Consider the following 26,175-nt stretch of genomic DNA (forward strand, 5'->3'; position numbering starts at 1 on the left):
TGGATAAACCTTCCTGAGTCCCTCTAGAAAGTTCTTAACCACTGGCATTTGGAAGAATGAAGTCTGGGTAGTAGACTTTCTGTAAGCTGTAATGACAGCCAGTTGGACCCTAATAGCGGGGTATTTCAAGCCTAACTTTGCCAAGTACAGCAGGTAGCAGAGGATCACTTTCTCCTGACCCTTGGTCGGATCAAAAGCGTTGTCCTTACACCACAGGTAGAATCTCTTCCACTTGAAAGCATAAGACTATCTGGTGGAGGATCTCTTTGCTTCCCTGAGAATGTGCATACAGTCAGCAGAGAGGTCTAGGTGTCCGTACTGGATGACTTCAAGAGCCATGCAGTCAATAGCAAAGACGGGAGGTTGGGATTAAATACTCTCCCCTCGTTCTTGGTCAGCAAGTTCGGGAGGCAGGGTAGCCTCCGATGTGGAGCTTCCTGACAGCTCCAGAGACAGGACCCGTGACTTGGTGCCTCCCTGCTTGTTCAGAAAGCACATTGTTGTTGTGTTGTCTGTCTGAATCTGAATGGAGCTGGACTGTAGGGACAGGTACAGAGACTTGAGAGCAAAATGGACTGCCCTCAGTTCCAAGAAGTGGATGTGATAACTTCTCTCTGTCTCGGACCAGAGAGCTTGAACCTGAAGCTGGTCCATGTGAGCTCCCTAACCTTGCAGGGAGGCATCTGTAACCACTGTCTGGGTCGGAGGAACCTAATTAAAAGAGACCCCTTGCAGAAGGTGTGAGCGCTTCATCCACCATTTAATGGAGTCCCTGGCAGCCTGAGGGAGAGAGACACGATCTTTCCAACAGCCTGACCTCTGTGAACATTGATCTTCGAGGGACTGTTGCAGGGGCCGAATGTGAAGTCTTGCATTGGGCACAATGAATATGTATGAGGCCATCGATCCCAGCAGTGATGACGCCTGCCTTGCTGTGGGATGTGTAGAGCTGAGAAGAGTGCGGCACTTGATCAGCATTGATGACAACCTCTCCTACAAAGGACACACGCTTGCCCTTGCTGAGTCCAGGGAAGCACCCAGGTAATTTACCTGTTGTGTGGGGTTGAGGACTGACTTCTTGTAGTTGACTTGCAACCCCAGGGAGTGCAGCAGATTGAGACAGTACGAGAGATGGCTCGGGAGTAGTGCAGGTGTGGAACTTTTTAGGAGCCAGTCGTCTAGGTAGGGATAGACTTAGATCTTCCGCTTGCCATGTACTTGGAGAACGTCCGGGGGGCGGATTTGAGCCCGAACGGAAGTACTCGGTACTGGTAGTGCTGGCTAGAAACCTGGAACCTGAGGAATTTGCGATGTTTCACTGAAACAGGAATGTGAAAGTAGGCGTCCTGCAGGTCGATGGAACACATCCAGTCTCCCTGGTGAAGATGTGGGAAAATCTGGTGAAGGGCTAGCATTCGAAATTTCTCTTTCCTTATAAACCTGCTCAGCAGGCGCAGGTCGAGGATAGGTCTGTACTCTTTGGCTACTCCTCGTTTTTGGACCAGGAACTACCGTGAGTATACCCCCTGGTTGCGCTGGTGAGGTGGGACTTCCTCTATGGCATTCTTGGAGAGGAGGGTAACACCTTCGCTTTGTAACAGAAGATTGTGTTGTTGAGGAAGGCACTTCAATTGTGGGGACACTTGCGGGGGGAGACTTGAACCTCATCAAGTAACCATGCTGCACAATATTCAGCACCCATCTGTCTCTTTTTACGGTTTCCCACTCTTCCAGGTGAAAAACGATACTCCCTCCTACCCGAGTGGCGAACGGGTGCGGAGGAAGCAATGCCTCACTGCTTGGGAGGCTGCTTGGAGGAGGACTGCTGTTGCTTGTTGTTTCGCCTTCCTCTGCTGGGATTGGGACCTCTGCTGGTTCTGGGAGGACCATTGAGGGGTTTGAACCCTCTGTTGGAAGGGACGTTTGTCATTCTGACGAAAGCGTTTGCAAAACTCCTTCCATTTTTCAAGCCCAACTGCTTTGACCATATCCAGCTCAGTCTTCATCTTAGTCATCTCCTCATCAGCATGAGTGAGCCCCGAATAAGGAGGAACCATTAAAAGGAAAGTTAAGGATCTTCTTCTGTGAGTCTGGCTTAACACTTGTGAGGCGCAGCCACGCTGAGCACTGCGAACAGATGCCATGTGAGTAGCCATGCGCGGCGAGATCTGAGGCATCCGCTGCCGCGCTGATGACTTGGTTGGCTACTTTTATTATTGCCGATAGCTATTTGTAATGGTTTTTAGTAAATGTACAATAAAGCACTGAACTGAACTGAACTGGTTGGCTACTAGACCACCCTCCTGCATGTTCTCATGGAAGTCCTGCCAATCTTCTTTGGGGAACTTGATATTAATTCTGAAATTTGCTGTATCCCGATAGGAGAGCAATGCGGATTCATTGATTGTTTTGGGGGTCAGATATCTCATTTTCCTCATGAGCTGTATGGAGAAACTATAAATACTCTAAATATAACCTAATTGTCCTAGAACCAGAAAACGCAGAGAGTGATACTGCTATTCCAACCTATGTAGGCGAGAGGGGTGCGTAAAATATAGATCATTTTATTATAACAGCAAATTGTAAAGGCCTGGTTGAAAAAATGATAATTAGTGAAAATCTGTTTAGTGATCATCACCCTATTAATTTGAAACTAAGAATTGGTTTGGGTCATCAACAGAGGGGTAAACCCATACAAACAGATATAGCATTACAAGGAAATAATGGAGTATCGATTAAATGGGCCGGTGTAGATCCAATATTATTTTGGGAAAATATAAAAGGGAAAATTCAAAAGGATATGGACATCTATCTAAATAACTCTACTACAGATTGCCATATTGTAAAAGCCTTTTATAGTATTACATCTGAAATAGCAAAAGATCTAACAAGTAAAAAGAAGAAAAAACACTGAAAATACTTCTGGTTAAAAAGTTAAACAAGGCTTTAAAAATGGCCCTTAAAGCAAAACCTAGGATTTGCAGTAAAATAAGACTACTGAGGAAGGAATACAAAATAGCTTTAAGTTATAGGAAAAGTGAAATCCGAGAGGACGCTTGGGCGAGACTCATTCAGGCTGCTGAAAGTAGTAACGCAGGTTTATTTCGGCATACTATTGATCATCCTTATTTTAAAGATATTTGTACACCGAAAATTGTAATTGCAGTCCCCCAGCAGGACTGGATTACACATTTTGAGTTCATTTTTAATCCTGGTGCATGTAAAGCCACTCCAATGTTAAATAGTACCATTATATTAGTAGAGCCAACAAACTACGTACCAATTACATCGATGGAAATTAAATTAGCCCTCTCAAAGAGGGCCAGCGGCAAAGCGGCTGGTCCGGACGGCGTACCAATTGACGTCTTTAAAAGTAATATGGAATTCAGGACCCCGATATTAGTGAATGTTCTAAATGTTGCTACGGGAGGAGTTATATCCGCATCATGGTCCCAAAGCATTTTTGTACCCATCTTCAAAAAGGGAGCTAGAGGAAAGGCTAACTGTTACCGCCCTACATCCCTTCTGGACTCTACTCTAAAATTAATGGGTAGGATTCTTTTGGGGAGATAGAAGACTGGGTGGACGAGAATAACATTCTCTCAGAAGCCCAGTTTAGGTTCAGAAGAGGTATGGGGACTGTGGAACAGTGCCTAAAATTGGAACTCCTTATCGGAAAGTACAAGCTGGTGAGGGAGGGGGCTCTCCAGCTATGCTTTGTGGACCATACAAGGGTGTTCGACTTTGTTAATCACGAGAAGTTGTGGCAAACTTTAAAAGAGATTGGAGCACCAAACAAAATTATTGTATTCCTATCTCAAATCTATAACTCCTGAACTTCTAGAGTTCGTTTTGGGAACAAAGGAGAATGTACAGAGGATTTTATGGTTACTAGAGGTTTACGCCAAGGATGTGTTTTGGCTCCATTGTTGTTCTCATAATATATCAATAACATGGACTCCTTTTTGCAAATACAGAAAGCTGATTGTCCTAAAGTAGAAGTCGTACTACCCCAGTACTACTATATGCGGATGACTCTGTCCTCCTGTCGAGGACTGCAAATGGTCTACAATGTCTATTTGAGAAGTTCTCCCAGCACATGATAGAAAAGGACTTGCAACTAAATCTTACTAAAACCTTTGTTATGACATGTAGTAAGACCAGATATAAGAGTAGACAACACAATGTGGGGGAAGTGGTTATAGGTAGAGTGCCAAACCTTGTCTACTTGGGCCTTTGTTTTAATAGTAGGGGTAGTTGGAGACCACATATTGATACTAGTAATTTGACATTATTAAGAGTAGTCAAGGGAATCTTTAGATTCTCATCCAAAATGGGAAACAAGCCAGTTAGGGAGATACTTACTTTGTATAGAACCAAGTGTGTGACTGGGGCCTGCTACGGTGCAGAAATATGGGGAAGAGCAAGTACCGACTCCCTGCAAACTCAAGAAAATACGTTTTTGAAAAGACTTTTGGCAGTACCTAGATCCACAGCCAACCACGTTGTACATAGAGAACTGGCCGTACCATACATAAATGATATTATTAGAATAGCTGGTCTCACTTTCTGGCGAAGGTTATGGGCAAAGGATGAGGCAAAACTTAAAACAGATATAATAAAAGATTGCCTGGTCCTCGACGGCATGGTCTTTGCCGTCGTGTCTCTCGACGCCGACCCCCTCGAGGGTGGCAGAGAATGCCTCGGCGTCGATGGAGCTTTCTCAGGTCTCTCTGGACCCACAGCCTTCGAGCTCGAAGTGCTGTGCCTCGACGCAGACTTATTGGCATGCAGCGGAGAGTCTCAACATCGAGACAATGACTCGTCCCTCGACGCTGACTAGTGCCTCGGTCTCTTCGATGGCGATCTCTATGTCGACGGCAAACATTCTGTCACCTTCTTCTTCCTAGACTCAGGGGAGGTGGAACGACGCCGTTTTCAGTGCTCCTTATTTGAAGACGGCGCTCTGAAGTCTCCATGGTCACCTCCTTGATGGCTTCTGTCCTTCTCCAGCTGGGCATGAAGCTTGATGCGTTCTCTGTCATGCAGAGTCCTTTTGGAAAACTTCTGGCAATTATAACACTGGTCAGGGTTGGGTGAAGTTGGAAGACAGACAATATACACAAAGTGTGGGTCTGACAGTGCCATTTTCTTGCCACAAGAAGGACATTTCCAAAATAAAGCAGGCATTCGGACTTGAAAAAATTTGAAAAAAAAACAAAAAGCCAGTAGAATAGGCTTCTAGGAATCAGAATCTGTCGGATTTTCTGAGAAAATATCAAATAAATAACATTCAGTCAAAAACGGAAGAGCTCAAACTCCAGGATCCTCTCAGAAGGAGCCGGAAAAAAGATCAAAGTCATAAGTGACCCTCCCTCCTCCCCAGGCGAGCGTTATTGGAGTTGTTTTTATGTTAATTGCATGTCTACTCAGGTGTCTGTACATTGTACACCGTCAAAAAGAACTGACCTAACTGTCACCTGTGGTGCATCATGGGAGCAGGGGGTTTCCTGCAGGTCTTAAAGGCACGGTACCCTAACCCTTGAAAGCCTTAAAGGCAAGGTGTCAGTTTTTTCTCTGTTTCATTGCTCTGCTATGCAGCATACAGGCAACTGCCTACAATTACAAGCTTTCCTTAAGGCAATAAAGCATTGTTGTATGACAATTTCTCACTGCTTCTTCTTTTTCTTATGGGTTAGGAGGGTATTGTTCTTGCAATGCAAACCTATGTAATTTCGGCATTTTTGCCATGTTGGAAACATTCTAGGCTGCATGTATATGTTTTCACATATGCATGTATATGTTTTCACATATGTAAGTATGTATGTGTATGTATGTGTATATAGAGCTAAATGCAGAATCAATGTTGTACAAACTACAAGTGGTAGTATTTCTTCCCTTTTTTAGTCATGTGATAGGTGATGTCACTAAGAGTGGGTGTACACACATTCCAGCAAATATAAAAAAGCATTTAGTTTGTTGTGATGTTGCAGTGTGAACAAGGGCGAGTTAGCCTGAACCGCGTTGCTGTTCTCTGTGTGGTTGCAACAAATAAACCATCTTTGCTGATTCCTGTGGACCGTCGTCTCCCTCGCTTGCTGGCGTGCGCTGCTGCCTGAAACGCTGCGAAATTCGAGGAATATATATATATATATATATATATATATATATATATATATATATATATATATATATATATATATAGCTCCAACTCGCCTTTTACTTCAACTCCAAACTTCAACAGACAAGCGTAGACCCAGGTTTCGTTAGTGCATTATTTTATTTCGCCCATGACGCGTTTCGGGAGATCCCTCCCTTGATCACATGATGGATGTATGACGAAGACTCAAACACAATGCCGTTGGATTTTCGGGGGGAAATGCAACTAGCCCAAATTATAACGCGGCAGCGAGGATGAGGCAGAATAAACATGTGGGGGAGAGGACAGTCAAAAACACCAGGAGGGGCAGGATAAGAAATAAAACCGAAGAGGAAAACAATAATAGCCCTACAGAAAACAGAGGCATGCATGAATAACAATCTGGTTCATAACATTTCAAATAAAATCTTGACAGTCGCAATTAAAATTATTGAACAAGGGCCTATCTTACTGCCAACAAAGAAATGGACTACCCAAATGCACGAATAGATCTATACAAATTCTGCAGAAAAGTGAAATTGAAAAAATATTTTTGTGAGAAAAAACGTCCACCTGAAAACAAATAGAGAGAAAGCACAGAACAATTACCAATTTTACAAAAGGAACTTCCAGCTTTGAAAACACTCACCCTACTGGGCGAAGGAATATCATCAGAAACTGAAGAACCCCAAGACTCAATGGCCTCAGACATACAATTTTGCAACCAAATTGGGTTGGCCACGAACAGGGGAGGTGAGAGTGGTTTAAAAAAAACAGTCAAGATTCTGCCCACAATTACAAATGGGCAATAAAATTGATTTATTCCAGGAGATTATAGTGGAGGAAATTACAAAAATGGCGGTGAGATTAGCCAAAAATCAAAATCCGAACACAAGCAGAATCAAAAAGGAAGAAGGAATGGAACCTCACACCCAATGAATATAGGGCTATGACTGAATTGAGAAATGATCCAACAATAATAATAAAAGCCTCGGACAAAGGGGGCAATATCGTGGTTCAAAGCATCACAGACTATGTAAAAGAGGCCAATAGACAACTGAGCTGTACAGAGCACTATGAACCCATGATTGAGAATCCTAGTGAGCAATGGAAGGAGGAATACCATAGCCTCCTACTAGGATGGAAAGAGAGGGGAATAATCGATTTTAATGAATACATGTACTTGAAGACTGAAAATCCTATCACGGCGACAATTTACTTTTTGCCGAAAGTACATTAATCAACAAATAAACCACCTGGCCGACCTATAGTCAGCTCAATTGGATCCCTTTTGGAAACTACCTCTAGGTTCATAGACATCTTTTTGATGAATTATGTGATGAGACTACCATCGTATCTACGAGATACCATGACCTTCCTAAATCAACTGAAGAACATAAAATGGGATGCAGGATATCTAATGGCAACTATAGATGTCTCTTTGCTTTACACTTCTATAAGACATATGGACGGCATTGAGGCTGTTCAAATATTCCTTAAAGAAAGACCAGTGTGCCTTTTGGAACATTCATCAATGCTTATTCAGATGTTAGCCTATTGCCTGACACACATCTTTCTATTCCAAGGGAAACTGTACCTGCAAAGACAAGGGACGGCGATAGGGACATCTTTTGCGCCCACATACGTGAATTTATTAATGGCCATCTGGGAAGAAGAGGTATAAACAAAAGAAAACAAGAAACACCGGAAAATAATATGTTGGTGGAGATACATCGACGACTTGTTCGTCATTTGGGACGGAGACCAATCAGAGTTACAGGCCTTTATAGATTCCATGGACAATAATCGGTACAACTTAAAATTCACGTCAAGTACCAGTGACACCAGGGTGATCTACTTGGACGTAGAAGTCAACATCCGCAATAACAGAATCTGCACAAAGATGTACCGCAAACCCACCTCCTGCAACAGTATCCTCCATGCCAACAGTGGCCATCCTGCCAACTTAAAAAGGAGCATACCATACGGAGAGATGTTGAGAGCGAAGAGAAACTGCTCTGAAACAGAAGATCTGGAACTAGAAATTGAGGCAATGTTTGGTCGTTTCCTAACAAGAGGATATACATTAGAAGTATTAACATCAGCAAAATCCCGGATGCACCTAAAGAGCAGATCAGAACTCCTTGTCTCACACAGGGAACAAGTGACAACAGTGGAAACTGAAGAAACCAACAATGGAGGAAAGAAGGATGAATCACAAAATAAGGTACGTCTCATTATGGACTTTAACAATCAAAGTCAAGAACTTAAGAAAATCCTCAAAAGGAATTGGGAAATCCTTTTATTAGATGAAACTTTGAAGGGAGAACTACCATCCGTCCCAAGTATAACTTACAGGAAGACCTCGTCCTTAAGAGACATACTAACCCAAAGTCATCTGGATAACAGGCAACCAGAAAAACCTACTTTGCTAAACACTCCAGGCTTTTGGAAGTGTGCAAAGTGCAAAGCCTGTGAGCATGGACACAATATCAAGGAGTACAGACTGCAAAGTGGGAAAACTGAAAAGGTCCTGGATCACATCACCTGTGAATCCAAGTATGTAATTTATCGACTCAGTTGTCCATGTGAAAAGGACTACATCGGAAGCACCATCAATAAGCTAAAGCTGCACCTGCGAGCGATAAAAAATAATGGCCCAAATTACCCAATGGCGAAACATTTTAATGAACGACATCAAGGGGACTGTACAAAATTGAGGTACTCAGGGCTGAAAATCCCTAAACAATCTGAGAGGGGAGGAGATCGCACACTAAAATTAAGAAAGATGGAAAGCCGAATGATATTGGGGATGGGAACTGAATCCCCTTATGGACACAACTTGGATGCAGAGTTATATGTACATCTTGAGAAATTAACCACTCACATTAGACCCATCAGAAGCACTGAGAGATCAACTCCCTAGAAAATCATCTGCATTGGAATCTTTGAAAACCCAATCAGAAAACCAAGAAGAAGATTCAAAAGAACATATCTGCAAAAGGGGAGCCCTATGATGGAATACAACAAATAACAATCAATCAAAGATTAAGATAACAACAAGAAGAGAGTTAGCAGTTGGATAAGAACTAGAACGAGGAGACAAATGGAGCTGAATAGCATAAGAGGAGACATTGTGGAGTCAATATGAAAACGCAACAAGATGGAGTTGAAAAGGGGTTCATATCTGTGGAACATAGTAGAAGATATACAAAATTATGTCTTGAAAACTTGACAATGAAACCCACATAAGTAAGAAAAAGATCAGAAATGTGGGAGAAATGACTGTGGACAATATACCTGGTATATGAGCAATGGTTTGAAGTTAAGAGTCATAATTATCATTTGAAGGAATTAACCATGATTTGGTGTATTTGCACAGTACCGCTTAATAGAATTATGAACCTTGGAACCTTATAGTTGACCAAAATAACTAACTCTGAAATTGTGTTCATGCTTTCACTAAGAAATATGTACTGCACTGAGATTATGAATGCATGAAACTTACATATACATAGAGGAATGAACTCTTGATCTTGGCACCTTCGCACTTAAACAAAATTGTCTCTAAATAAGTTCGGATGTTATCCTATTTAAGCTGCTTATGTAAAAATCTACAAAAAATGTACTTCACGGAAACCACAATATATATTCTTTGTAATTGATTGAGATATGAAAAGTTATTAATTCTAGTATGTATTCCTTGAATTATATACCATGCACTTTTAACTACGTTTTATAACCAGTACTTTACGGAAACTAGTGATGAAATGATTAATAAGAAAACGGCGACCAAAAAAGAGCCATGTTACAGTTTTGAATGTTGGTGGTCTAGTTGTTTTTAATGCATGGAAACTGAAGATGTAACCAACACATAGCACACTATAAACCTTCTAGACACAGAGAACTCTATGGTCCAGTTGAAGACTAGGGATAGTCGAAACGCGTAGGCCGTTCTCCTTGCAATCAGCACATGGTGTTTTACAGAATAAATAATTGAGAACTTTCTGTTGCTGTGGTGCGGTGACTTTTGTACCATACGTGGAAAAACGAAGGAATTTGAAGCAATATATATGTATGTATGTATTTGTGTGTGTGTATTTTCTATATGCTCCGGGATCCCGCACATGGGCGGGGATTATTCATAGATTAGGACTATTGATGAGTATCCCCTGGATGGGAACTTAGCCAGTGCTATTGAAGCCACCTGCCAATAGAGAATTGGATAACCTCTTGTTGGCGTTTATCAGCAGAGATCTGAATAATCAGGCTCAAGGATTGTGGATGCCGACTAAAAAGGTGGATCAGTCTGTGCCAGTCTATGCTTATGTGATGCAGATTTGGCAACAAGAGGTGTTGACTGAGGCTTTCCAAGGCAAACTTACTATGAACATATAAATCATTATTGATTGAAAAAATGGTATCTGCTAATTGCGTGCCAATTACAATCTTTAACCCCTTGCATGCGGGGCTCATTCCCCCTCTGTGCTGGGGGGAAGGGGCGGGCACAGCGCCCCGGTGCTCATGACAAGCTCAGCTCGTCATGAGCCATGGTGGTCGTGTGCTCATGACGAGAACTATACCAGTTTCTTTAGAACGCTCGCACAGCATGGGAGTTAGCCCAGCATGCGAGCGTTCCAACGGTCATGACGAGCTCAGCTCATCATGAGCACACAAGCACCGTGGCTCATGACGAGCTGAGCTCGTCATGAGCGTCCAAGGGGTTAAGAGAGCAGTGTTTGTTTACACCATGTATAACTAAATATTCAGTGTTTCTGCAGCTTTCTTAAAAACTACTCTAAAATGAGCTTGATCTACTCAAACATGAGCACCTGTAGTCAGAAACGGAGTATTTGACAATGAATCCAAACCACTTGCATTTTAAAAGTTCATGAGCATATACTGAACTGTTTCCTTTGGAAGTAAATGATCCTCCTCAATATCATCATCCTTTATACAGTTAGTTAGAGAATATGAGGACATAACAATCTGATCCAAAAAGGACCTCTCTTCTCTAAAAGTTGGATCTGACACAGGTAGTGATGCAACTGGCGTCATCTTCGATATCCATGGGGTGGGAAGATCAATGTTGCAGCTGAAGCCAAGACCAACATCAATATGACATCATAGAAGGCTGCAAAAGAACTGTTAAAGTAGAGACTGAAAGTAGAAACTGAAAGTAGGCTCTTCAAAGCAAAGGGGGCCAACACAGCAGATTCCAAATCCGCATTTTAGGCTTCCAAGGAGACGGAAAACATATTAAGAGTAATGAATGCAATCTCTATTGCACGCTCGTGCAATATCTTGATACCTGTTCCCAACTCTGAATAGCCTTCCAATCCTTGCTGTCAACCCTGTGCAATACCCAATTGCTGTGTCACCTTTGTGATTCTGACTCAATCCCCAGCTCTCATTTAACAGCAAGTTTAGGATTACTGTGTTTTGCATTTATATCGAACTACAAAACCAAAGGACAATATCCAAGGTGGGGAACTAGAACCCATGAGTCATCTGAACCAGACGACCATTGGTTGGAAGAGCTGTGAGCATTAGGTGAATGGAGAGGAAAGCCCCTTGATATAGGTGTGACTACAAGGGTTCCTGGGGCCTTTCTCCAAGGGGTAAAGATGACCTTTAGCTTGGGTGACCAGAGAACCTGAGAGCAATGCTAGTAGCAAGTATTTGTTTAATTCCATTAGTGTACGCAAGTGGTGTATACTTCTTTAGGATCCCGTGGATGTCCTGATGAATGTTGCAGACTTTTAGAAGCTGCCTTGGCAGAAACATATCAACACTTTAGTGGTGTTGGGGTCCTTGTTCCACTATACTCCATGGCCAGTTTTTAATACCAAATTGTACCCTGCTAAGTAAAATTCATACTAGGTCACCACATTAGGTTTTAATTTGTTTTACAAATTCTTAATGATAAAAGTGCCTCCCTGATCCCAGGGTGTAGGCCCGCCCTCCATCAAACCATGGTTTTAGAGAGCGTGGGGTTGTCCAATGATGACGCATGACACCTTGCAGGTGTGTGAGGATATCTTGTGAAACTCTGTCTCTCAAAGAGTGACTAGACTGACAGGAAGAAATTAGGTAAAACAGTGAAACATTTAATTTATATTACACATGGTTTGTATTCTTTTTGTGTGGTCCTCCATAATAATCTGCTGTACTTAATGCCACACATCAAGATATTTATCTCACTTTGTACTCAATCTCCGTACTCAACTTTAAATAGTACATTTTAATCATTTTCCAGTTTCTGTGGCTTATTCCTATACCACTTGCCCAAACCTCAGATTTTAATTCTCACGATTTCCAGAGGGTCTGGTGCAGTGATTGCTCATCGTCGGTGCTGGCGATTAAGGAGTGGAATTTGCTTCCACACTCTTTGAAGGCCATCTGCCAGGAAGCCTTGTTCACGAAGGCACTAAAAACCCATCTTTTTTGCCTTAGCTTAGGCCGATGTAGTTGACAGACATTGGGACGTCTATACAGGGACACTATGTTGTGTAGCACAACCTCAATAAATCTATCATTCATTCACTCACTCTCTGTCCCGAAGTAAACCTTCTTCAAATCACCTGACGTATACACACCACAAGGTGCAGCTTTCAATAGTGATATTTCAGTCACATTTCAGGTTTCCTACCTTGATGAAGTAATCGTTGTCGAAGGAAATCTTTGCAGTACCCGACTGTCTGACACCAGAGCCATAGTCTGGGGCTTCTTCATCCCCTGAGAGAAAACACAGTGAAAATGTTCTATTATCACAGATTACTGCATTTTTACTCAAGAAGCAGAAAGAGGTGCAACTGATGCTAATAGCAGACATTCATCAGTAACCAAACAAAGGCACCAGTCTAGATTGCGATCTTCGCATACAAGCAATAAGGATATCCATTTGGCTGGCGACTGCGTCAAAACCACACACATGAGAAAATAGGGCCTCAATCCCACTGTCATTCCTGTCTCCCCATAATCTGCAAAGTACCTCCTAGAAACTGCGTGAGCAGGAACTTGGGGTAGGAAGAGAAAGGGGTGTCACAGGGACAGAAAAGTTACTGATCTGCAACAAGATTTCTCCAGGTAGGGATAACCTTTGAATCATTACTCCCCCTTAGGACGTGTAAGCATAAAAAAGGACGATAAAAAAACAAACTCTTATTTCCACCTGCCACTTAATTCAAGATTTTGTTTAAAATCTGAGTCAATATGGGGGCAGAAGACTGAAAGTTCAAAATGGCCATCCCTCATTAGAGCAGGCCCTGTGGGGCGAGCTGAAGGGGAAAACCTGTTTTTCAAAGATCACCTTTCCTCTGCCGGTAGTCTGGTGGTGTACAATGGTCAAGAGGATAATCCAGGGAACACATACAACACAGGTAATAAACACCAGAAGTGGCACCAAGGTAAAAGACAGTAATGCCAACTCGGAATGGACACAGGTGCATACCCAAAGTAAGTTTAAGAGGCCCACAGTACAAGTAGGTTCACTATTTAATTTTTTTTTATATAGTCTTTATTAATTTTCACAAAAACAAATAAGGCAGTAGAAATCTACCACAAGTGCGCAGTCCCCCAATGATGAAAGGAGTGCCCAAAATTAACAAAAGCGATAAGGAACATTCCCCAACCCCCTACCCTCCCTCTCACTTCCCTCTCGTAATCTTTATTTCTGAAATAACAGACATTTTCTGGTGTCTTGACTTGTCCACAGAACTATGACCAAAGCTTTGTATCCATAACCTAGGGAGCACTCCATCCCAGAGACCCCTCAGAGCCCTCAAGCTATTGCAGGTCCCCTTCCCTACCAACCAGGTAAGACCCTAACTTCCCCGGTCTGATTCCAGCATATCACATATAAGCCTGCATTAAGGCTATCATTCCATACTCTCATCCAAAAAAGCATCCAGTTCCCTATTACACTCCTGTGCATGCCGTAGATCTGCCAACATTTTTGCCAATGCGGCCAAATCATCCTCTACTTTCTCATCTCTCCTGACATGTTGGAAGTGTACTTTTGGCGGGGTGGGGGGTGTTTGGGGACAGCCAGCAATGCTATGGCCAAGCAGCGTTAAGGCCAGGAGGAGATACAACAAAAGGAATTTCCTACTTCGTTTATTCGCCCACTCGCCACCCAGCAGCACCACCTGTGGGGTAGGATGCAAATGTCACCCCGTTGCCACCTTAAGGATTTACACCACTGCAGTTCAATATGGTATTGTAACCGCGCAGTCCCACACCACATGAATAAGTCCTCCGCATGGTCTCCACACCTACTGCACCTATCTGATCTGTGACCGTAAATGTAGTGCAGCATTTTTTGGGGAAAGTAGGTTCACTCCTATGTTGATCTACAGTGAAGGCAGTGAAGACGCATGCTTCAACACAGATTGCCTCCCAAACAAACATAAGCAAAAAGGAGAAAAGGGAAGACATTTCTTTGTCCTGACATCTGCTCTGTCCAGTCACAAAGAACAAGAGGGACTAGATGACACAGAAAAGTTCCTCATTCAGGGACATTCCATGATCCTGGCAGTACTAAGGCAAATGCAGCTCCCCTACAGTGAATTCAAGGGAAGGAAGCCTTTCTCAGACTGGTAACTACAGAATCAGAAGGTCATGCTGGTTAAATGAATTAAAATTGTGGGAACCTGGCATGTCATCTAAGCCAGATGAAAATAGCGTTGCATGGTTGCTAAGAAAGAGCTTGCAGAAACCAGGAGTTATAGGATTTCGAATCTGTAATCTACATATGAATTTGTACAAAATGAGCTGAAGGTGAAATGTCCACTAGCCAGAAGGAGGAGACTTGAAAATAGATCTGCAATCCCTCTTCAAAGAGATTAAAATGGGCACTGTAGTGACTAGGCGGGTGGCCTGCTTGAGTCGGACGATCACGGAAGTGGTTGGGTGTGCTCATGCCTCCTCTCCAGTTTCACTTGTGCTGCTTTCTCAGTCCTGCGCCTCCTGGCAAAGTTTGGATTAGCACGTATATCCTGGATACTCTGTTGCCCTGCCTTGGTTGACTGGGAGGTTTTGTGCCATCACGCTCTGTTGAGCCTTTACAACCACTGAGATCGGCTTGAGGAGTGGGGCTTGGTGCATTTTAACTGCCAGTTTTTGCCTCTTATTTGCCATCGTTGCTGGGTCTTCTGCTTGACTAGGACTGTATCCTGATAAGGGTTTCTGGGTCTCCTGGTGGTGGGGAGTGCCTGGTTGGAAATTTACAGGGTCTTTGGAGTCCATTAGAGCTACGTTGACCTGAGTCACCAGTAAGGAGTAATAAGGTAAAGCTGTGGCAGAGGAGAAAGAGGCAAAAAGGGAGGCTGAGGGGCGGCTGGGTGGAAGCGAGTTAGGATGGCTGCGCTTGGTGCGCTTTGTGCTCTAGTGGAGTAGGAGTGACGTGCTGCTAACCTCTCTATTGATCAAAGTTACCTTTTGGACTACGTGGCTGTTGCATTACTAGAGTTTAACGGGACACAGTGGTTATTGGTGTTTGTTGGCGAAGTCGTTTTTATAACTTATTTTATTCTTCAAGTGATAGTCGATACCTGAGCAAATGCAATTTAATTAATACTGGACTGCTACCAATCACTGCAAGGTCCTGGTAAGGTGGTCTGCACAGCATTCCTGTTATTATCCTGGAGTAAGTTTTTAATGCTCAGTAGTAATACTGGCATTGCTCCAGGTTGCAAGTGTGCAACTGTGTATGCATACTGGGTATTATTTTGAGTGGCAAATTTGGCTATTAAGGCGATGAAGGCTTAGTGATGAGTTTATTGTGGTGTAATTGCAGTTGTATCCAATCTCTTGGGTTGTTACATTCGCCACGCTTGCCTATGCCTGTTTTTGCCACCCAGGCCATTAGCGATACTAACGCTACTTTTTCCAAATGATTATTATTACATTCACTAAGTAAGCTGAGTTTAGGGAGTATACAGTGGTTGCAAGGCAGGTAGTAACCTGTGAATAGAGCATTGTTTATAAACCTATCTTTTTTACTGTACGAGGACTCATTGTTTGTCTAGCTTCTATTGCTACTGAAATCTTACAAGGCGACGATCTACAAGATCCAACCTTGCACATCAAGTTTGTGAAGATCAACCCTACAACAAATTGCACTTTACCGAAAGTCCCTAGTTCCTCTGTGCCCCTAGAAAGACAAAGAGGATGGGATGTAACACACTAGATCCAACTATATGCAGCACAAGCAAAACAAGTCTTGGTGTAAAGCCAAAAGCAGGGTGTAAACCTAAATCGATCACTGACTTATTTACAGTTGAACCGGCGAAGTCTGGAATTAAAACAACGCATGACAGCCCAACTCTAGTTGCAACTATCCAAAATATAGCTAATATAGCCTTGGTTTAATCAGTGAAGAAGGCCTAGATTGAACACCAGGAAAACTAACAAGCAATCAGATTATTAGAACTTGGTCCTTCTATCAATACTGTTCCTTTAGCAAACTTGTCCTTAATAAATAACTATACTCTGCCAGATGTCCCAACTGTAACCTCGAACATTTTGGTAACCAGTCCTCAGTGCAATAACTTCATCAATGAGCTTAGTAGTGCATCAGAAAATGGCATAGCTGCTAGTTACCTACACAACACTGTGCTGAGTGGGTGGCACCTCATTCAGGGAAGGCACAAACAAATGATGGACGGAATGCTGAATAAATCATACATTCACCCCCAGTCAAGAGATCTTGGTTAAATCCATTGTTCTTTTGCTCACCATGCCACCACAGTTTAGACCTAGCCTTATGCAAATCAGTCTTGACCCTGAGCCTCATGGGAACGGTCCAGAATGAATGCCATGCCAGGTCCTCCCTGGACTGGAAACAAGTATCCTGGGACCGGTTTCTGGGTATTACCCTTCATCAGCCAGGCTAGCTCGAATTCAGTGGCACAGTGAGCAAGGGACCCACATCTGGGCATACCCATCCTACTTGGGGTTAAAAGTACTACGCAAACAAAGGATGGACGGAATGCTGAATAAATCATACATTCACCCACAGTCAAGAGATCTGGTTTAAATCCATTGTTGTTTTGCTCACCATGCCACCCCAGGTTAGACCCAGCCATATGGCATGGCAGTTTGGTCTGGACTGTTCCCATGAGGCGCAGGGTCAAGAGTGATTTGCATATGGTGGTGTCCAAACTGGGGTGGCATGGTGAGCAAAAGAACAATGGATTTAACTCAGATCTCTTGACTGGGGGTGAATGTATGATTTATTCAGCATTCCGTCCATCATTTGGTTGGGTAGCCAAGTCTATATGACAATCTTACAAGAGCTGGTAAAAGGAAAAAAATCCACTGTAAATCCATCAAACCAATATACATTTATTGTCACTGGTGATTTAAAAACTGCATTGTTGCAGGGAGTTTAGGAAGAGGTTATCTTTGAGGAGGAAGCAGGTTGGGACACAGCAGCTCCAGTTCTGGCAAGAAGAGCCAGATACAATATATTGAAAAGAAGAAAAAAAACTTGCAAATTAGTTACAGAATTGGCATCTCAGATTTTTTAAGTAGATGTACCATGTCTGATAGCCCAGCTGCTCCACCGTTTAGATGTGGAGGATGAACAGGCCTAATTGACAATTTTCAGATTAATATAGAGTTTTGGAAATATATTTCCAATGTGTGGGTCATACAACATCTAGAAAACAACCATGATCCTCTAGTAATTAATGTAAAGTTAAGTTTTAAAACCAAAGTTACATATATTCTAGATACTGCACCTGGCAACAATAGACAAGATATGAAATTGAACAGAGAAAGATATTTTAACCAAGGTTTGCTTAGAATGCCCAATCTAAAAGAACACCTAAATTCTAGTGTCAAGGCTGAATATCGCAAGCATAATACCATCTTGGATGCTTATAATGGAACAATGGGGAAATTATCAGTATTGTGGTCAACACCACATCCTCGTAGGGTTTGATCCTGTGTAGGGATAAAAAGAGAATGTTATTTAATGTTTAAATATCATGAAATATTGTGGTATCCAAGGAAGACCATTTTAAGAAACTAAGGAGGTAATCAAAAATTCAACTAAAAAAGAAAATGTGTGTTAAATAACTGTCTGGGAGGAGTTCAGATCTGCAGCTATTGAAAAAAACTCTGTGCACTCGTCTCCAAGGTATACTGTGGTGGGGCAAATAAGCAAGAGTATCATATTATTGCTGATGTTTGGATGGCACACTTTGAGAAACTTAATGATGGAAGCAACAGGTAAGTAAGTTTCACTATTGACTCCTCAATTTACCAGGATAATATTGGTGAAGCCAATAGCAACCCTAGCAATCCATTGAGATAGGGAAGCAGTATTATTTCAGAAAGCCAATGAAGCCCCAGTGCCAGATTTTGTACTGGTCGACATGTTTCATGATGATTGTAAGATATTGGCCAAAGATTTAACAAAAACATTTAATTTAGTCCTAGAGACTATTTCCATCCCAGCATTGCGTGTGCAACTCTACCATTCTATTGTCTCTGCAGTCGCATGGATCTATTTAATTATATGCCAATATAATTTTTAGATGGTATAGGAAATTTCTTTGGCCACCAGCTACTCAACAGGATGCTGACTCCTTATGGATGCACACACTGGTTTACGTAAAGGAATAGGGACAAATAAACCGGACAATCAGGCTATACATCAAGTGTCTGAAATAAACTAAAATAATGAAAAAGCCTTGATTGATGTGAAATCAGCATTTGACCTAGTTAATAGATCTAAAATATGGCAAGGACTAGACAACCTGGGAACTGAAAGGGCACTGCTGGAGATTAAGGTAATTAATGCAGGTGTTCTTTATGGGGCCTATGGGGGATAGAGTAATACCTTCTCTGTTACCTCAGGTGTACATTAAGGATGTGTTTATCATCAAAATTATTAAGTCTTTTTATTAATGACGTTTGATTATACCTAGATAAAAACCACCATGAGGTCCAGAAGTTCTGCAATAAAAAGAAAACAATTCTCCTTTGTGCAAATGATGCAGATGTACTCTCACAGACAAAATTATACGGTTAGGTTCCTGCCAGATTGTGAGAAATATTGTTAGGGGAAATACTTGATCACTTCTGCCAAAACCAAGTTAATGACAATGAAGCCAGCACCTTCCTTGAGAAACCTTCTCACAGTTAATGACAAGAACTTGAGTGTGTATCAACTTTCGATAAACTTGACATATGTTTCAATTGGTGGAGATCTCCTAGCATAATATTACAAGTGAATAAATAGGTAGAGGCAGTAGGTGCAGCAACCACGGAGAAGGACTCTGAGTTTATACCAAGAGTAGGGTTTCGCAAATAATCGAAAATGGCTTTTTAGGACCTTATTCAAGTTGGGCACCGTTAGTTCCCCCTCTATACGGGAGTAGGCATTAAACCGATTTCTGACATCATCATATTAAGTCCTGTACTTTTTGGTTACATTTAAATAGGAACCGCTATGGGGAAATATACTTAAAAACCATAATGGAAGTATCCCCCCAAGGTGGACGATAAAACCTGCGGGCAGTATATGTCAAAAGAATACCTGAATAATCCTGCTACGATCTTCCCAGATGCAATCATAAAAGCTAAAGAGGCTTATTTGTTGCACTGATCGAGTTCTCAAAGACATCAATGAATACTGGCCATTTTCTAGCAAAATAATTAGCTGGGTCTGAAAATTACCTTGATTGTAACTTTGAATATCAAATTTAGGGTAGGCACTTTCTCAAATGCAGTTTACTTGCTAAAGTTTAATAGACACCCTGAGAGAAATGAGTTTTGTAACATAGGGGTCGTGGTACAATAATGCACTTTATGCTTTTCTGTCAAAGGCTAGTGTTATTTGCCATAATTGAATAGTTTATTTATATAGGTATTTTTGTATAACATCATGTATTGTTGCACTGGCCCTCTGCTACAAGAACAGACAAACCTGCAATGTTTATGCCTGAAGCAAGTTCTATTTGGGCGGCATGGCATATGCTGAGTAGGCAGTAATACGACTGAAGCCACAGTAATGGTCATGTTCGTCATAATCATTGATGTTGTCCTACCTGCAAATACCTCAGACTACAATTTAAGTATTTTAGGAATGACTGGGCATTTTTATAGTACTTATCTGTTTTCTACATTTGTTTTAGCTATTCTATTGTTATAGTTTACACAGAAACAAAACCAAATTTGTTGTAGCTGGTGGCCTCTCAGAGCCCCACACACTCTGAGTGGGTGAGGTGTCTACTGCGGGTCAAGTTGCGATGAACAGCTATCACTGAAGATCACGTACAGTTTCCTCAAAAATCTGGAGGTTATCTGACAGGTTTCCTTGGTGCTCCCACTGAGACCTTAGATCCCACTGCAGAGTCCGCATATGCCACCTGCTAAAGTGGACAAGCATGATGCATGACACCAACAGGTAAAGAAGCCTTAGAGCTCTCTAACCCAGATCCAGGGTCTGAAGCAGAAACATCAGGAGGATGGCCCATATGTTGCCTGGAGGCGGTCTACTATTGACTGAAGCAAGCCTGCTTTCAACAGCCAGTCATCGAGGTAAGGGAACACTGGTATCCCTCCCCTCCGCAGATGGCCCTCAACCACCACCATTACTTTTGTGATAACACTGTAGTAAGGCTGAAAGAAAGCATGGCAAACTGAAAATAATCTTGGCCAACCTTGAACTGCAGGTTACATCTGTGGAACTGCAGGACAGGCACATTAAATGACATGTCCTATAGATCCATGGCTACCATCCAATCACCCGGTTCGAGGGGAGACAGAACCTGAGCCCGAACCCCAAAAGGAGGGTGCGGGGGGGTTCTCCCCAGCGCAAGAAAATTTTGAAAAAAATGGATTAAAATGGTGGATTTTACACCACATATTTACTAAAAATTGTTGAAAAAAGGGGATCCAAATATAGCATTTTGGAGCTAAAGAAGATGGTAAACAGTGAAATCCTTGTTTGAAGAGCACTGTTTTTAAGTGTTTCCTAAACCGAATAAAATTACCTATGTGGTATAAGTGATCTGGGAGAGAGTTCCATAGGACAGAAACTTGTACCGAGAAGTTACAGCCTCCTTTACTTTTCTTTACCAATCTGATTAGGGATGTATTTCTTGACTTTCCTATCCACAAAGCAAGTAGCCATGCCATTCAAGACCTTAGTGCGAATACAGCAGGTCTTAAACTGGATCCTGTGTCTGGCGGGTGGCAAATGCAGGGCCATCAATAAGGCAGTGACATCTGTGATCAGTGAGTTTACATATCAGACATACACTTATACACAACATAGTCACAAAGTCCTGATTTACATGCGAAACCTCAGCTTTACAGCTTCTTAAGCTTCACACTAGTTATAGTTTTCTGCTAGAAATTTCGAGATTGCAAGAAGAAATGTTTGGCAATTCTCAAATCTATACGAAAATAATCACTAGACACCATGTAGCACAACAAGACGGAACATAGCACTCACCAAAGCATATGAACACATCACAGCTCAATACAATATCACAACTCAAGGCACACTACTGCATCACATCGTAGCTCACTGCAACCCATCACAACATCAGAGCTCAAGGCAACTTGTAACATCATAAGACATCACACCACCAAAGAGCAGCTAGTCACAGTATCAGGATGTACTGTTTCAGGCTCCATTATGTTTTTATAAGATTCACAAGCATAGTAAGTACTGTACAACAAAACTCACTAGTAAATCAACATGTCGAGGTAATGCAAAACAAAAATCAGAATCTATAGTAACATCGAAATATTATTATTCGTTATTATTTAGTGCACGAAAGTATATACTTGGAACGCTTCCACACTACTAAAAACGTAGCGAAACAGCTTGTCACACTTGAAAGCCATTCACACAAAGGTTGGCTGTTCACCCTTCAGTTGATTATTGCTCTATTTATGTGTAATCTGGTACTAATGTGGTCAAACCTCTGCCCAGTGTTAACATGTTGAAAAAATGACATCAGTATGAAGTAATACCATCAGCCAATGTAATACATGAAGCCACATAATTTGCCTTTTCTTGGCAGATAGTTTAGTCAACCCAGCCGCATTATTTAGCCCTCGCCTGTTGCATAATTCCAGTGCCCTTAAATATAGCCGATTAAGGTGGGAATACCCTGCTCTATGTAAAAAAACCTTACTAATTGTGTGCAGTTCTCAGTTGTTACATCCTAGTCCTTTCTTACACACACTGTTGAAGGAAATCGTAACACGTTAATACAATTCATATTCAATTTTCCTTCATAGTTTTATCCCGCATCAGTTCGGCAGAGAAAGCAGACGGCAGGTTGATAAAACAGAAATCTCCAGCTGAGACAGCAGCATTTGGCATCAAACCCCCTAGCTCCTCAGCCAATAACCCAACAAGGGATCAATCAGAAAAGTAGCATCAGAAATCTTACTCATAATCTCATTGACATAACACTGATGTATAGTTTGATATTGCATTGGATTCTTGTTCTGCAGAGACAGCCTTGCATGTGGCAGGTTTTCTTCTGATTTATTTTATGTCTTGATGGATGGCCACATGCCTTTGTGGACTAAGAGGTTATTGCTGATGAAACTGCGTTCATGAGGCTGTCACATTTGATTGAGACTTGAAACAAATCCATTTGAATGTGGGCCACACCAGGGCTTAAAAGTGGGTGGCGGCCTCCTTAGTACCATTTTGGGCACCAACACCTATGTGTGTTTCAAATGAATCACTGTTTTTTGCTCTTCTTGGTCTCAGTAAGAAAACAAAAGTGAGATTACGGAAATTTCTCACACGAAGGAGATCAGTGCCAGTGCGTGCAGTGTGTAGTGACTGCCGGAAGCAAACAACATGCTTTATTACTTTATACACCTTCACACCACATGTCAGGGAAACAAACTTTCAGAGCCTTGTTGTGGGCACATAATGAACAACATGGGGGTTCAATTGAGCTGATAATGCGATGCAGCTTCCTTGATGTGACAGGCGCACAAACCACATTTCTAACTATTTACCTAGCAATGCCCGCTGTTCCATAGCTCTGAGCAGTTATAAGGGCAACTAAATGGTACCAAGGCAAATGAGCTGGTGTTACCCACTGAATAGGACTATAATGACCTGCCAAAGGGCCTGACTACTGTAATTGTAAGAGAAAAGGTGTATGGGGAAATAAGTAATGGAACGTCTCACCTGTGGATTGCACTGGCAGTAACAGCCCCTGGCAAACGCACCTGCACTAGAGCATTCTGGGACAAGAAAAGAAGGCAGTGAGCTTTGAGAAGCAGGTCACTTTTGATCTGAGCCTGGATTTTCAAAACAAATTTATGCACAGCGAAGGCACCAACTTTATGCTGTTATGGGTTCCATTTTTCATCCATGTTTAAAACTTAAGAAGCGTGATAACATTTTAAACATTTGCTCTTTTCTTAGGGGGTGTGAATCTGAGTTACTGCGAATTTAATGTGGATTAATAACAACCAAACACTTTTAATTTCTTGCAAAATAGCACAAAATGTGTTTTACCTGTGCAATTTAGTGATGGCTTTGGGGCGCTTTTAATTTCCTAAACACACTACACATTGCTGCCACTGCTCTCTCTGTGTTGACAGGATTCGATATAACGGCAAGAAGGGACCAGCAATCGAAAATATGGCCTGACGAAAAATAGATGCGGATCGGATTCATTCATTGATACTTTTATTAAGCAGAGCTGCTTCGCCCGTGCAGATGATGTGTCTGCGCCACCACTTCAATGTTATTCGTTCAGCCAGCCCATAAACCACAGCTATAATTTGGCCTAAATGACTTAATCATAAAACTCTTTCCTCTTCCAAGGGACAAGGCAAATCAGTCTTGAGCGAACTTCTATTTGGAAGCCAGCGATGAAAAAAACATAAATAAACATGCCTTCATTTGTCAGAGGATTTCTATTAGAAAATCTGAGTGACAATCAATGCAGTTTTAGCACCAGGAACAGAATAGTCGCACATTCTATGCCACAGTAGAGGGTCCATTACAACCCAGTCCCTTTTCTAAATACTGAAAAAAACTATCTATGTTAATGCTTTTGAAAAAGTTCCTGTTAAAGCCCTTGTGGAAAATCCAATTGACAAGTTACAAATGGGTTCTCCTGACCCACATGTGGCATATGGGTTTAATAACGTTATTCTGCATGTGCCCATTGTAAAAAAAAAAAAAAAAAACAGTATGGAAATTATACTTGTTAATAATAAAAAGCTGAAACCAATAGGCACCTTTAGACATCAACTAATTAGACAAATATTGACATTACAAATCAGCTCTAATCTGCAACCTCTATCAGCTGGGATTTCCACCAAGGGTGCTCTGTACATACAACCATATTATCAGCGCTTTAAATGGGACGGTACTCACCGGTACGGAATACCTGCACTTCTCTGTGTTCTCCCATTGAGTACCGGGTCTTCTCCTTGTGTTAAGAGAGTACCGGTACTCCCAGTGGCATGCTGTGGTCAGTCTCTGGGTTATGGGCGCATGACGGTTAATGACGTGTATCCCGGCCCTAGGTTGCGACTGCAGCCATACACTCAGAGCCGGCATTTGTTAAGATAGTGCCTTAGGCGGAGAGAAATTTGGCGCCCTTGCTGATAGAGACTGAAAACATGCAGCATAGGATCCAAACGCCTCGGGACCTCCCCAGCTCACCTAAATCACCTATAGCTTAACTGCCTCACGGTGATGGGTCTGTTGGTGTGTTTGTCAGCAGGGGTGAGACGGTGAAAGGATCGCGAAGAAAGGGGTAATGAGGTGTTAAAACATTGTCCAAAAGTCTAATCATAAGGGATTAAAACAACTCTTACCTGGAAAGTCAGACAGAGGCAGGGACATGAACAAGGCGGTTGCAAGATGACAGGGGTTCTGAGGCTGGTATTGCCTTAATGCGCACAGCTCAGTGCGTCCCCTGGAATACTGGCGCCATGGGCCTTGGCCCAGCTCACCCACGGTACAGGCCGGCCCTGCTCACACCCTGACAGCGCGACAGGACAGGAAGACACGTGTGGTTTGACAGCTAGAGCTCTCCACATTGGAACTGTCGCGCTTTCAGTTATAGGGAAGGTTGCAGACTGGAATACACTCGCCATTGTCTGTCAGAGCGCCTAACGCACTTTGGCCAAGTTTGGCTTGTGTGTGCAGGGCACATTGGTCTATTTTTGCAGTTATATATAGCGCAAACTTTACATGAGAAGCACAAGTTGTACATGAACGCATACTTTGTTTTTATGGCACATGTGAAATCCCGGCGTGGACTCAACATCCTGTGATCCAGGGCAAATCACTTAAATCTCCATGTGTCATATAAAAAAAAGTCTGCTTTTGCAAAACTTCTGCTTCTCACGTTAATGCCCTCGGGCTAAGTTCACGCTGTATTTAATTACAACAAACACCAATTACACCTTGCAGCTATGACAAAAACTTGGCCAGGGGCACTGAAGAAGAAAATGCTGACAGTGTTCAAGGCTGCCTTGAAGCCACGATCCACAGACACACCCCTCCCAAGCTCACCCCAATCACTTTGGTGAGTACTGGCACTTCTCTTTTTCCATTTAAAGTACTGCATATTATGAAGTGGAACTTAAAGACAAATGATGACTGTTTGTATATTTGGAGTCTTATCTCTGGGGTCTGCATGGGCGACAGATAGAACTAACAGAAACACAAGTGTTCCTTTCATTGTGCACTAACTCCTGTGAAATGCAGTGATTTCCTTCTCAAATGGGCTGCGTGGGGTGCCTTTGAACATTTATTTATTTGTCTATTTAAATCACACTTTCCAGAACTTTTAATAAATCATTGCCAGAGGGACAGGAGCACAGGGCACTCATCCTTGACCCATGGGAGTGCTAAAGAAACAAAACAGATAGGCTCTGTGAAAATATGCAGTAATTTGTCGCTTGAGTTTTAAACTGCAGGAAATTATGATTTGCTGCCCAAATTATCTCGAGGGCAGCAGGTGATAGAAAAATGGGGGTGGGGGAGGCTCAAAACTATTTGCACACAC

At 42.2% G+C, this 26,175-nt stretch overlaps 1 protein-coding gene across 13 annotated transcripts in view; it reads right to left on the bottom strand.

The window, feature by feature from the left end:
- KIF1B (kinesin family member 1B) overlaps window positions 1-26,175 on the bottom strand; it is a 1,388,545-nt gene that overhangs the window by 620,308 nt on the left and 742,062 nt on the right. For all 13 annotated transcript variants that reach the window (XM_086921360.1, XM_086921359.1, XM_086921355.1 and 10 more), the window contains one exon: window positions 12,792-12,877. In XM_086921360.1, coding sequence (XP_086777486.1) covers window positions 12,792-12,877 — 86 coding nt within the window. The remainder of the gene's footprint in view (window positions 1-12,791; window positions 12,878-26,175) is intronic.

This window comes from Lissotriton vulgaris, chromosome 5 (assembly GCF_964263255.1).
Source record: "Lissotriton vulgaris chromosome 5, aLisVul1.2, whole genome shotgun sequence".
Classification (NCBI taxonomy): Eukaryota; Metazoa; Chordata; class Amphibia; order Caudata; family Salamandridae; genus Lissotriton; species Lissotriton vulgaris.